Source organism: Erpetoichthys calabaricus, chromosome 15, assembly GCF_900747795.2.
Source record: "Erpetoichthys calabaricus chromosome 15, fErpCal1.3, whole genome shotgun sequence".
NCBI lineage: Eukaryota > Metazoa > Chordata > Cladistia > Polypteriformes > Polypteridae > Erpetoichthys > Erpetoichthys calabaricus.
The window spans coordinates 56,027,963-56,043,047 of record NC_041408.2 but is presented as its reverse complement, the minus strand read 5'-3'; the positions used below and the strand labels follow the sequence as shown (position 1 = coordinate 56,043,047).

General features: G+C 37.7%; 1 protein-coding gene across 1 annotated transcript; it reads right to left on the bottom strand.

The window, feature by feature from the left end:
• Positions 1 to 3,281: 3,281 nt before the first annotated feature.
• Positions 3,282 to 12,115, bottom strand: dpy30 (dpy-30 histone methyltransferase complex regulatory subunit). The gene is made up of 5 exons (XM_028820563.2): positions 11,942 to 12,115; positions 5,584 to 5,624; positions 5,297 to 5,344; positions 5,076 to 5,218; positions 3,282 to 4,044 (listed from the first exon to the last, which is right to left on the bottom strand). The coding sequence occupies exons 1-5, from the start codon at positions 11,949 to 11,951 to the stop codon at positions 3,972 to 3,974; spliced, it is 315 nt and encodes a 104-aa protein (XP_028676396.1). The 5' UTR covers positions 11,952 to 12,115; the 3' UTR covers positions 3,282 to 3,971.
• Between the last annotated feature and the right edge of the window lie 2,970 nt (positions 12,116 to 15,085).

Sequence of the window (15,085 nt, the reverse complement as noted above, 5' to 3'; positions counted from 1 at the left end):
ACTAAATCCAGTCACGGGCAGTTGCGTTCTCACGATGCAAGTTCAAACACAGGATCAAAATTCAATGCGATAAACAAAGAGCTAATTCCAAATATTGTTTTTACTGAAGGTTTTTCAGTAAAAGTGTAAGTTTTAAAAGTATTTGCGCCTTAATTTCAAAGCTAAACGGAATGAAAACTTATAACGCAACGATACCTCTAACGCAACATGAAACATAATTTTCTTTCAATTTATTGTTTTTTACTATTTTACTGTGGTTAATTACTCACTCTAATGTAAGTTAGTTAGTTCTATTATGCATATGTAATAATCACTATGAAAATAATCTGTTTAAATTGTACATCCACTTCCCCATAGGTGAGCGGCAGAGCCGCAAAGTGGCTAGCGCATAGTGCCTGCCCAGGGGTTGGCGAGCGAAGTGAGCAGGGGGCAGAGCCCCCTAGTGTGTATATAATTTTTTTTTTTTTTTAAAACACCCCAGAGCTCCATACTCTTGAATGTTATACAGCGCATCACTTTTTCCACCTTTTGTTATGTTACAGCCTTTTTCCAAAATGGATTAAATTCATTTTTTTCCTCAGAATTCTGCATACAACACCACATAATGACATGAAAAAAGTTTACTTGATGTTTTTGCAAATTTATTAAAAATAAAAAAACTGAGAAATCACATGTACATAAGTATTCACAGCCTTTGCTCAATACTTTGTCGATGCACCTTTGGTAGCAATTACAGCCTCAAGTCTTGTTAATATGATGCCACAAGTTTGGCACACCTATCCAGTTTCGCCCATCCCTCTTTGCAGCACCTCTCAAGCTCCATCAGGTTGGATGGGAAGCGTCAGTGCACAGCCATTTTAAGATCTCTCCAGAGATGTTCAATCGGATTCAAGTGTGGGCTCTGACTGGGCCACTCAAGGACATTCACAGAGTTGTCCTGAAGCCACTCCTTTGATATCTTGGCTGTGTGCTTAGGGTCGTTGTCCTGCTGAAAGATGAACCATCGCTCCAGTCTGAGGTCAAGAGCGCTCTGGAGCAGGTTTTCATCCAGGATGTCTCTGTACATTGCTGCAGTCATCTTTCCCTTTATCCTGACTAGTCTCCCAGTTCCTGCCGCTGAAAAACATCCCCACAGCATGATGCTGCCACCACCATGCTTCACTGTAGGGATGGTGCCAGGTTTCCTCCAAACGTGACGCCTGGCATTCACACCAAAGAGTTCAATCTTTGTCTCAGACCAGAGAATCTTCTTTCTCATGGTCTGAGAGTCCTTCAGGTGCCTTTTGGCAAACTCCTGGCGGGCTGCCATGTGCCTTTTACTAAGGAGTGGCTTCCGTCTGGCCACTCTACCATACAGGCCTGATTGGTGGATTGCTGCAGAGATGGTTGTCCTTCTGGAAAGTTCTCCTCTCTCCACAGAGGACCTCTGATAGAGTAACCATCGGGTTCTTGGTCACCTCCCTGACTAAGGCCCTTCTCCCCCGATCGCTCAGTTTAGATGGCCGGCCAGCTCTATGAAGAGTCCTGGTGGTTTCAAACTTCTTCCACTTACAGATGATGGAGGCCACTGTGCTCACTGGGACCTTCAAAGCAGCAGAAATTTTTCTGAAACCTTCCCCAGATATGTACCTTGAGACAATCCTGTCTCAGAGGTCTACAGACAATTCCTTTGACTTCGTGCTTGGTTTGTGCTCGGACATGAACTGTCAACTGTGGGACCTTATATAGACAGGTGTGTGCCTTTCCAAATCATGTCCAGTCAACTGAATTTACCACAGGTGGACTCCAATTAAGCTGCAGAAACATCTCAAGGATGATCAGGGGAAACAGGATGCACCTAAGCTCAATTTCAAGCTTCATGGCAAAGGCTGTGAGTACTTATGTACATGTGCTTTCTCAATTTTTTTATTTTTAATAAATTTGCAAAAACCTCAAACTTTTTTCATGTTGTCATTATGGGGTGTTTTTTCTGGGGAAAAAAATGAATTAAATCCATTTTGGAATAAGGCTGTAACATAACAAAATGTGGAAAAAGTGATGCACTGTGAATACTTTCCGGATCCACTGTACATACAATTGTCCTGGAGCAAAATATTTCTGCTGTAGATCAATTCCTCCTTTTTTCCACTGAATGACTTTGGCTTTTGTTGATGATCGCTGCAAAACAGAATTTTACAGGAAGGTGTATTCTTTTGAATAGGAAAAACATTTAGAAATGTAAAACCAGTCTTAGGGTTGCCCAAGAGATCAAATATGAACCAGCAAAGGTTTGGGGGAATGTCAAGTTGCACCAACAATGACCTTGCTGGCTAAAGTTCAATGTGGTGAGCTCTGAATACTGCCTCTGTTCCACTGGGTAGCAACATGCACCTCATCAGTAAAGGAAATGCAAAACTCATAATACAGGAAAATATTTGAGACTGGAAGAGGATTAAACTTTCAGCAGATTATCAATAGTACTTTAACAGGATATTGGGCAGCAGGCTCCACACAAAACTCAACGTCTATAGTGCCTATGCCTCACACTGTTACTGACCACTGCCTGACACATGCCAGTTGAATGGCAATTGGCACCTCTGGCTTTTCTTAATATGTGCAACAATTCCATTTTAAGTCACTTATGGATAGTGTTCTATCACAAAAGATTCTATTTAGAATCTTTTTAATTGGACTCACCAGTACATTCATAATAGAACACATAATTAGTAAATTGTGATTAAAGGCCATGTCACATTAGATGACTTAGCCAGCGATTTTCAGTCATAGTTTTCCTGGTGCACTCACATGAACTGTAGTCATTTAGTTTAATATACCAATCAACACGTTCCAACCAGTCCACAACTACCTCAGACAAAAATTAAATAGGTTTGATTTTGTCTTCACTCACGCAGGTGGGCTCTGAATGCTCACCTGCAAGTACAGTTAATAAAATGCAGTGACAAAGAATAAGGAACACTGGTGTTTTTGATGTCACAAACAGAAGAGAAGTCTGCCTGTCTGATGTTTTGTTCTGTATTTTACATTTCACAAAAGGCGGCGTGTGGGGGGGGCAGAGGCTGCAGATGAACTTGCAGAACCTGTTAACCATTTGTATAGCACCAGCAGGCTGCATGGCATTGACTATCACAGAAAGGGTTTAGCACAACCCTGCTAAAAGATCAGCACACACTCAGTTTGACATGTCATGTAAACTGCCATGGTCCAGCAAGGAGTTCACCAACTGCATTTGCAAAAAAATCCTTTTCAAAAACTCTTTAAAAAAAAAAAAAATTCACACAACCTGGTGATGATACATATTTATTTTCCCTCTACAATATTTTCTTATTTTTAAATGCTTCATCTTTGAGTGTAGCAATAAATGCTGTGAACCCTATAGTTTATTTCAAGTCAAATCTGGATCATGATGATAAAATGAAATCTACAGTAGAAAAACTAAACACTTTAGGAACATTTGGCTACAGCTATGGCTTTTAGCCATGCTCTCTGCATGCTTTACTTTTCTACTCCACTTGCTTTATATGACAAAAGCAAAAAAGCTAGTGAAGTTTAATCCATCTTGCATTAGCAGGCTTAAAAACCAACTTATACAGAAAAAACCAACTCATACAGTTGCAACTAAAACATTACCCTGTACCTTTTCAAATTCCTTGTGAGTCTAACCTTATTTTTAAATAAAATTCAATACTAAGAAAGCAATTACAATAATTTTGTATTAGTATATAAAAATATTAAACATGTTTACAGCAGAACAACAGGAAACATGGCCCTGTGTTTTTGAAAACCATTTCTTAAATATTAATTCATTTTCTACATGTGGCTCCTAGAAAGGTTTGAGTAAGTCAGATGTTTTCTATTTACTTGCATGCATTTTCAGTTGGTGAACAGCAATTTAGCCAGTACTGAAAAGCTGAAGAAGTCCTCAAGGGTTAACTGCTATACTTGAATCCTTTGCTATATTATTGAAATAGATGTTAATTCCGGTCCTCAAACTGTGACTTGTTCTTGAGAAGATAAGCTGCTAGAAACTCTATTGGATTTGGAGGTCTGTGAGAAGAAAACCAAACAAAAATTAAACCAACAACCAGATGATGCTTAAAAGTACCAATCACCTACAATGTTAAACGGCACAGGCTTCAGCTCCTGCATCTCTGAACTAGATGAGAAGCAAAAAGATGAACTGACTGATGCAATATTTAAAGCACAAAAGAAATCCTGCCTGAATGCAAGACAAATGAAAAAAGGTCAGAGTATAGCTCACATCTAAATATATACTGAATTATAATTTAAAAAATGAAAATACTATCTGTGGGGAAACAAAGACATTAGTACTCATTCAATAATTATTAGATCTGTCTGAAGTTCCTAAAATTAGTCCTACCATGTCACTTGTGGCTACTGATTTAGAAATCACTGAAGACATTTTTATCTGTTAATGGGTCCATAGCTAAATGAACAGGTTTTTAATTCATCTTTCACTTTCAACTCAAATTTATCTAATAAAAGCATCTACCCAACAGCAACCTGCAAAAGCTATCCATACTCTATACATTTATCTTAAGTCAGTGGCAAGATGACAATGTTCAACGTGCTAAATTCTGTGTCACAGAATAAACAAATTAAGCTAATGAACTGAACTCTGAATAATAAATGAACTATGAATACAAAAACACCTGACTACACTGAACAACAGTAAAGAAGAACCAATGGCCTAATGGAAATAATTGGATGTACTGTGCAAATGGTTTATTTTTAAGTTTTCTGTGTGAATTATTCAACCTGACACTGTCGTTAGAGGTTCACTTTCTAAGTAAATTGTTTTCTTTTAATGTAGAAGGCTGATGACAGTCACATCCTCTTCAGCAGTTACATATGTTTATGGTTCAGTGGTGGGACTAACTGAACTCTCTATATGTTGTAATTTAATAACAATATTAATTTCCATTAAATATACTGTTGATACTCCACTGTATTTATCAATAAAGCTTAGTGATAATTCTCTTATACCATGAATGACTTAAAGATGACAGAAAGGTACCTATGTTTTCTTCTGTTCTGGTCTACAATACCACACATACCTTTCTTTTGCAAGCACGGACAGTCCTTGAAGAAGAATGGGCACAACAGTCTGATCCAGGTATGCACGAGTAGGCAGAGACTGCAAGTCCACTTTTTGTTTTGAGACCTTTTCAGCACAGGCTTTTTCATTTTCAGCTATCCTCTGGAAATAAAAACAACACAGTCAAGGTGGCAAAAACACAGTTACATGATTTAACATTTGCACTCCTTCTGATGGTACCTGTACATTCTCCGTAAGACCATATTCTGCATGTGGGTTGTCTGGGACCTAAAATTCAAGCACAAAAAATATGAAAGTGTTAAAAATGAATAAATAACTTATTTTTGTAACAAGTAAAAATACTTTTTTTTTTTTTTTTAAACTTTGCATACACTATGCATTGTTAACTTAGTTTTGGTCAGATGTAACTTTATACACATATTAAAGTCGTTGCATTTTGTGGTTAGATCAAAACTCTGAGAAATGCAATAATTTAAAAAGTGAATGTGCAAAAATTCAATACTTACCGATGTATGACTCTCTAGGGTCTGCTCAGCATCTGCATGATCTTAACAGAAAAGGAAAATTTTAATTAAATGGGTTCAAACAACCATGAATGAGGTCATACAGCTTCAGGAAACATTAGTACAGTACACAAGACTAAGTTGTAGAATAAAAACAGTTACAAATATTACTGTTATATAAAAGTACATCCCATGAAATGATTAGTTTTAACATATTTTTAAAAAATCATATCAAAATTTGATCTTCATTTAAAAATACATAAAAACAACATAAAATAAGCATAATGAAACATTTACATTTTGTAGTCCATTGTATAATTTAAATAAACAAAAAATAGAAATTTTGCATGTGGAAAAACAAGTAGATCAGTACATTTATCTCTACCTCAAATACTTCAATGTCGATTCAGATGCACCAGATCAGGCACAAATGAAAAGAAAATCATGAAAGAGGAAAAGCCTCAGATAATTAGTCTGTTTACTGTTTGTTGTTGGCGTTTATCATCTTCATGCCGAGATCAAAAGAGCTATCAATGGCTTTCAGAAAGTTGGTTACAGATGCCTATAAGAGTGGGAAGAGAGTATCTTGAAAATTAACCACTCTACTGTCCAGACAGTCATTTACAATTGGAGAAGTTGTTCAAATAACTGGCAACTTGTCCAGACCATGATGCCCCAGAAAATTCAGGCCAAGAGCAGAATGCATGATGCTAAAAGAAGTCTCCAAGAAATTACATCACCGGATGTACAGATCTCTCTTGCGACTGCTTATGCAGAAGTACATGAGTCTACTATTATAAAGAGGCTGCACAATACAGATCACATAGGGAGTGTGCAAGGAGGAAACCTTTGATGTCCAGAAAGAATGTCATGGTAAGACTAACGTTTGCCTATAACCACCTGAGCAAAGACCAGGTCTTCGGGAACAATGTGCTCTGGACAGACGAGGCAAAGACAAAATTAATCTGGCCACAGTACCAGAAGACCTTATTGGTGAAACTTAAGACAGCATCTGACCAGAAGAACCGGATATCAACAGTGAAGCATGGCAGTGGAAATGTTTTGGTTTGGGGCAGCTTTGCTGCATCACTATTACAGAATCCACTACAAATTCTTAACCTCAACCAAAAGTAGGCCTTGCAAAATCACACTGATCCTAAATGCAGTAAAGTCACCAAGGAATGGATAAAAAGAAAGAAATCTAGGGTTCTGTAATGGCCCAGTCAAATTCCTTTGAGATGCTGTGGGAGGAATTTGAAATGGGCTATACACGCAAGACACCCCTCAAGCATCACTCGGCTAAAAGAATTCTGCCCAGTGGGGTCAATACAACCAATAAAGCCAAGAGTGAATTTACTTTTTCCATAGATGGAAATCTGTTCATTTTTTGCCAAATAAAGTCAAATTTTACTTTTTGTTTTATAATTACATCACCGTTATTTAAAGACCAGACTTTGACATGTCCACATAAGTTTAAAAAATGTATATAACGATGTACAATTCTGAAATGCTTTTAATGGTGCTGTATAAAATTAAAAATGTTTATAAGAAAAAAATGGACTTGAGAGAGTATAGTACAGTTCTTTTAGGCACTTTCTTTTTAATGGTTTCTACCTCATTTATCCCATGAGGTCTGTCATAGGCATGTTACGGCACACACCAAGCTTCTTTTGACTTTTTATAATTGACACCACAGGGAACAATTCAATTAAACACAGGCTTAGACAGTCTAAATCTTTGAAACATACACACAGAATTTTATTAAAAAGCTAACAGCAGTTTCTTTCTCTGTTAAAAAAATAAATATTCTCTACAATATTCCATAGGCATTTATTTAATACACATTATTGGCAGATTAAGAGTAGTCAGGATTGTATTATGACATCAACATTATCCAATCATAATACAGAATTCAGTCCGCTTGTGTACTTAATTAAGGAATTCTTTAACTTTTAAATCTGAGTGCCCAAACAGGAAAAGAGCCACCATACTGGCATCCAAGTTGAGAATTTCAACTTTAAAGACAGCAGAGCCACACATAAACAATGGCCATATAATAAAAAAGCTGTAAAGGTTTTTGTTTCCATTCTAGTGTATTTCTCACATAAATTTAACTAATAGAGAAAAACAAACATTGTTAAAAATAATTACCATTCAAAACAGGGAATATGTTTCTGAGGTTTATCACTGCCTAAGGTCTAGTTTGGCTGACAAAAATACATTTTTCTTTATAATGGGTGCAGCATGAGGATTTGAGGGTTTTTGAAAGGGTAGTATGAAAAAAAAAAAATCACTTATCTAAAACCATGAGCACAAAAGATTGAAATGCATAGCTTAATTATTCCTAAAAATGTATGCACCATGTGTACTTTATACAGATGACAGGATAAACCTTGATGATATCTTCAAACAGTGCAGTTTAAGATGTTTAATGCCACCAAGTGACATTGTGCTGAAAGCAGAAGTATGCTATGCAGTCAGTCTTATACTTTTGATATTTTCTAGTGTTCTTACAGTTCTCAGTGGTCCAACAAACAAGTCCTTTGCATAATCATAAAATTGAAATTTATCGAACCACTTTGTGGCCCTTCTGTTACAGATTTACTGTAGATTCAATGTATGCCGTAATGGCAAACACACAATCAGTTTTACATAACTACTGAAAATGCATTTAACATAAAACACTGCCAAGTCATTATATATACATTCACCACATTGACTCAGCCTTCACAACACCCTGAAAACTGTCACATCTTTGTGTCTTATCCCATCAACTCACAAGCTCACCTGTCATTACCTCCTCCTTTCACCTTTCTTAAACATATATTTGCTGTCAGTCATCTCAGTTTAAGTGTTTCATAGGTTGGTATCACAGGGAATGTTCATGTATTTTTGGACCATAAAAAGGCAAGTTCTCCATTATGTGTCAACAGTGTTGTTTATAGGCCACATGTCAGATCACATATAACCACAACCAAATAGTGGGCAGTGCCGCACTTGGACAACCTTTGCCAATTTTGTTACACAATTATGTTGAGACCCATCATAAACATGTTCGCAACCCAATTTTGGCCATAATCCATAGTATAAGAAACACTGATTAAATTGATGGCTTTCTGAAGTGCCTTGTGATGAGGCAGGCTATTAAAAATGCTATATAAAGTTTATTAAAATGTATTCTTACATATCTCACTTCTGATTAGAACAAGAACAGGCCATTCAGCCCAACAAAGCTCGCCAGTCCTATCCACTTATTTCTTCCAAAAAAACATCAGATCAAGTTTTGAAAGTCCCTAAAGTCTTACGGTCTACCACACTACTTGGTAGCTTATTCCAAGTGTCTGTGGTTTTCTGTGCAAAGAAAAAATTTGTAATGTTTGTGCGAAATTTACCCTTAACAAGTTTCCAACTGTGTCCCCGAGTTCTTGATGAACTCATTTTAAAATAAGTCTCAATTCACTGTACTAATTCCCTTAATAATTTTAAACACTTCAGTCATGTCACCTCTTAATCTTCTTTTGCTTATTAAACTGTAAAGGCTCAGCTCTTTTAATCTTTACTCATAATTCAACCCCTGTAGCACTGGAATTGGCCTAGTCGCTCTTCTCTGGACCTTTTCTAGCACTGCTATGTCCTTTTTGTAGCCTGGAGACCAAAACTGCACACAGTACTCCAGATGAGTCTTCACCAGTGTGTTATAAAGGTTGAGCAGAACCTCCTGTGACTTGTACTCCACACACCGTGCTATATAACCTGACAATCTGTTAGCCTGCTTAATGGCTTCTGAACACTGTTGGGAAGTCAATAGCTTGGAGTCCACTATGACTCCTAAATCCTTCTCATATGGTATACTCTCGATTTTCCGACTGCCCATTGTATATTCAAACCTAACATTTTTACTTCCTATGCGTAATACTTTACATTTACTGGCATTAAATTTCATCTGCCACAAGTCTACCCAATCCTGTATGCTATCCAAGTCCTTCTGTAATGATATAACGGATTCCAAATTATCTGCTAATCCACCTATCTTAGTATCATCTGCAAAATTAACCAGCTTTTTACTTATATTCCTATCTAAATCATTTATATAATATATATATATATATATATACACATACACACACTGTATATATTATAAATAGCAGCGGCCCTAGCACTGACCCCTGTGGAACACCACTCTTAACATTGGCCATTTCTGAAGAGGTTCCTCGCACCATCACCTTCTGCTTCCTATATCTGAGCCAATTCTGCACTGATCTAAAAACATCACCCTGAACTCCCATTTCTTTTAATTTGATGCCCAACCTCTTATGTAGCATCTTATCAAATGCTTTCTGAAAGTCAAGATAAATAATATCATATGCTCTGCTTTGATGGTATCCTTTTGTCGCCTCCTCATAGAATTCCAGCATGTTAGTAAAAAAACGACCTCCTTCTTCTGAACCCATGATTGAAAAGGATCAAAGTGTAGTATGCTGTATAATTTTGGAAAGTAATTTATTTAAAACAAAAACAACATACAGTATGTAATACAGTTTGTCAAAACTGGAATGTTAGGTATTCGGCCAAATTAGTAAAAATGCAGAGCTTTTGTGTCAAATATGAAAAACTCTTTCCATTTGTTTCCTGCACCAATCATGGGTGATGCTCTCAAACTGTGCATTCTGTTCTAAAGGAAATAAACACATTACACTGCATTGCATTGTGGGCCACGGGTTCCATGTTTAGAGGACTGCAATGGTTTGTCTGCAATAGTAGTGACATACTGCAAGGAACAGTTAGTTGAAAGTTTATTGCTGGATCATGCCCACTTGATGTCCCATTAGAAATTAAATCAAAATCAACTTAAACTTTCACATGGCCTCATACAACAATTAATGAAATACTCAGAATAATTAGGTTCTTCAGAGTATATATGCCCCTCTCATATTGTGGCCAGAGCCCAAAATCAAGACATGAGAAGACACTGAAACAGCCACTCTATGAGGAACCCCAAATAAGGAAACCTGCACCCCTCCAGTCCTCCCATTCCACTCTAACACTCCAACTTTCCCATGGGTCATTAAACAAAATTTCCCCATTTTGTATGCTGATCCTTTCAAATATGTCATCAACAATATCGCACCATTTGTAGCTGGTCCCACTGATAAATTCAGTATTAAACAATGGCCCTCTTGCCCAGCCATATACAAAGGTGAAATAAGGGAGATGGCTAATTGACTGCTTCAGGGAGCACATTAAGATCAAACACCTTGCAAAACGTACTGCAGAGCACTTCACATCGCTTCATCATAACCACGCTTATCTCCGTTCGTCTCATTCTTACACTGGAGTCGCTCGTTTCTCCGTATCTCAATCTCTCCCTCCCTAATCTTCTCCAATAGCAGCTTTTTTTCACCTGCCCTGGCTTTGTTCCCTCCTTCCCCGTCTCTATTTGTAACTGCTCTAACCATTTCAGTTGCACACCTTGGCTCTTCAGCCAAAACGTTGTCTTTAAACTTCTTTTTTCAGAGTGGACATAACCTTTACTATAAAACAACTATGACAGACAAACCTTGAGGGGCCTGTAAGTTTTCAGATACAAGTGACGGGTAAAAAGTATAATCCATCGGTTGCAAATGGAAGCAAAATGTATAAATATGCAGTTACTTGCAGCTATTACCCTCTCTGGTTCCCCAATAAAGCACGGATAAATACCGCCGTTAAATATACATAAAACTATCAGTAAAAACACACAAAAACGAAACTTATTACAAAGAAATTCACAAATACGCTTGTTTTCCTTTCTCGATAATTTACACACTATCTCAGAAAACATAAATTGCTTTGATGGACTTCGCAGCAGGAACAATACGATTTGTTATGAATAGAGCTTTAATATAAAGAATAATATGCATTTTATGACGTTAAATAACAATCAGCATCGATATTCGCTTTAACATGCACAATTATTAGTGGCTTTTTAACCTCCACAAGGAATCTGTACGAGTAGCCGGAGCTAAATCCCTCAGTCATACTTGCAGGTTTTCCATGCCCAAGCGAGAATCCCGGTGGTCAAAGTACGTTAGTCCCGGCGCTTCTACACATTCTTACTAAATAAACATTTAAAACGACGATAGAAATCCAATTATTTAAGAATTTCAAGCAAGTAGAGACGCTTTTTGGGTATTAGCTTAAGGAAAAACATTACTCGCCTGGACAACAGCCGTTACCCTGTTTATCCCAACACTTTAAAGCAAAGGCTAAATGTCTGGTAAATGAAATTCTTTTGAATGTCCAAATGATAAAATAACTTTCATTGAAAGAAAATAATTCAGTGCGCCCTCGTCAGCCGGAGAAAGCGCACACTAGTACGTACCTTCCGCCATGTTTGTTGTCGTTTTCCTACCGTTGCCAGGCCCGTGTAGAAAAAAACCGCCCAATCGATCGTTCAAACGAGGACAGCAAACGTAACTGAGCCGCCCGCAAACGCGTGAAGCCAAACCCACCCAGAAAAAAAAGGAAAAACTGCAGCCTGTCTTTCAAAGTAGAGGTGGTCTACATTGGGTCTTTGCGACTTGTGGGTGGGTACAAGTCAAGGCAAAGCCACGCCCCAGAGTCATGTTCTGTGTTAGTGATTGGTTAATTTTCATTAATCGCTGAAACCCGATTGCTTCTTTGTATTTGATGGACATATCGCAAGCCTCTAGACTCCAGTGATATTTCAGTTCTGATATTAATTGTAGATTTAGATTTTACTTTATAAAATTAATTTTTATTTCGTTCTAGTTTTCAGTGGAGTCAACAATTTTTATTTACTTCTGTGTTTAATTTTTTTTTTTTATTTTATTTAGTTCTGGCTTTTTTACATAATATTAGTACAATTTTAGTTTTTTTTCTGTTGCAAGACCACAAATACTGGCCTACACATATTTCAATGACAGTTATGTTTCAGACAACAATATACACTCATAGTTCATAATGCCGTTAAACACAGCTTGACTATCAATGATCAAACAAATTAAGTGGCCTAAAGAGTACTGCCAGCAAGATCAAATGTTTCAGCCCATGAAACCAGCCATGAAAACAGCAAGAACGTTGCTGTTACGCATTAAACAAGCACGCATTTCGAGTGATTTTTTCAAGTTGCAACGACGTCCATAGCGCAGATAGCCACACAGTGAAAATATTCACTTGACGAGCGTCTGTAATGCAAGTGCACAGACAAGGTCCTATCCACTGGCGCCAGCAGACTGTATGTTGGACGATTTCTGTTGCCAGTACTGAAGCACTGACGTGCGGTGACGTTCATTGCTGGTGAGGCATGAACTCCTTTCAGAGTGAGATTTACAAATACAGGTTGTGTTGGCTGGGATTGGCTCCAGCAGACCCCCGTGACCCTGTGTTCGGATTCAGCGGGTTGGAAAATGGATGGATGGATGGATGGTATATGAACCCAAAAGAGTGGCTTAATCACTATTCAATTGGCAGCATGCACATTGACTACTGGTTATGTTTCATATCTCATTAGCATTATTTACACACAAATAGGTAAGGTACATATTTGACTAAGAAAGAACGTTACATTTATAGCGACGAGAGAGCCCATTTGCTCTGTACCCTCCATGTGTTCTAAATTTGTCGTTGCAATTTCACAATTCAAACTCATTCGATACAAGTGAAAATACAGAGAGGTGTGCAAAAATGGATTTCAATTTTGACCTTAATTGAAATATTTAGTTTTTAAAATCTTTTAATTCTGATGCTTTAATCAATTTAATACAGACTGTTCAACAAAAGGTGCGCATTGCCGCACCCACCACACGATAAACCAACTCAGGATCCAGATTAGGACTCGAGTGCAGCCATGCAATGGGTGGATAACAAGAAAAACAAAAGAATATTTTATTTAAGGTCAAAATTTAGTTTTTAAATATTGGATTTTTTTTCTTAGTCTGATCCCATTTTTTATAAAATTGAAAACCGTTTATGGCCTTACCTTTAATTGTAAATGAAGTCCATGCGCCTATCCTTCTCCATGAAGATCTCCGTCACTTTTTTGTAGAAGTCCTCCTTATTTTCCTTTTGTTTTAAAAGTCTTAATCTTTCATTTTGGCAGTCAGTCGAAATAAAAAATAAACGGACCCCTGCAGTGCACTTGACTTTCTGATATCGCTAACTTATTGGCGCAGACAGTCTCTGAGTGGAACAGTAGCAACAAGCACCTGTTGGGCTTCAGTGCGGCACAGTATTGGCTGTCTCAACTTGTGCCTTTTCACTGCGGTTTTATGTCCTATCAGCAGGATTAAATATGTCACACACATTCATTAAAGATATTAGCCAGACTGTGGAAAGTCAGGTGTATAATAAATGCACGTGAAAACATTATATTGCCGACAGAGTGACAGCAACTATGAGGGGCCAAACAGGCCAAAAATCATATATTTTTGTACGTAAAGTATTGGTTTACGCATGAACATTATTGGTTTATGGATGATTACTATCGGTTTGCGTGCATACTTAATTGGTTTGCGTGCGAACAATACTGGTTTCATTCATATGAACCATATTGGTTCGTGTCCGTATATTATCGGTTTGTGCGTGAACTATATCCGTTTGTATATGCATAGCACTGGTTTGCATATGAACTATATTGAATTGAACTTTATTACTGGTTCACGTGCGTTTGCTATCGGTTTGTGAGGGAATTGCATTGGTTTGCGTGCGTATGCAATCGGTTTGCGTATCAACTATATTGGTTTGTGTTCGTATACTACTGGTTTGCTTACGTATAGCACTGGTTTTTCATATGCACTATACTGGTTTCACGTGGGTAATATATCGGTTTCGCATATGAACGCTATTGGTTTTGTGTATGCTCTGCATTGAGTCCTTGTCAGTCTTCTACCGGTTTTATGTGTGCGTACTATGCCGGCTTTGTGAAAGTAACATGCTGGATTTATGTGTGCACTATATCGGTTTTGCGTATTAAACATACTGGTTTGCGAACGCACACTATTGGAATGTTGTGTATGAACTATATCGGTTCTGCGTGCGAACTATATTGGTTGTTCACGTGATCTTCAGTGGAAATGGGCGGGGCAAGAAACAGGAACTCAGGGGCCGGTAGTGTCATGGAGCGAGTAGAGAAGCTGACAGGAGATGGATCTGGGTTTACTTTAAACAGCGCCGTATTTTTTTCCACACGATAGGTTTGGGAAAGGACTTGGTGGTAATTATTACTATTTAATAGAATCAGCCATTGAGTGTGTAATGAACACAAAGCTGAAGTTAAGTACGTATTTGGTCGTCTTTTTATTCACTTCCAGCTACATGCTCGCTTGCAACCCGCGACTGTACTTTTTCACACAGCTTTTGCAAACTAGTTACTTATTCTAAAGGGAAAATATTCTACATTTACGACTGACGCCTTTATCCAGTATAACATTTAGTCACTACTGGTTACATTTCTTATGCCCAGCGATCCCGCACCGTGCTGCCTAGACAGGTGAAGTGACATGCT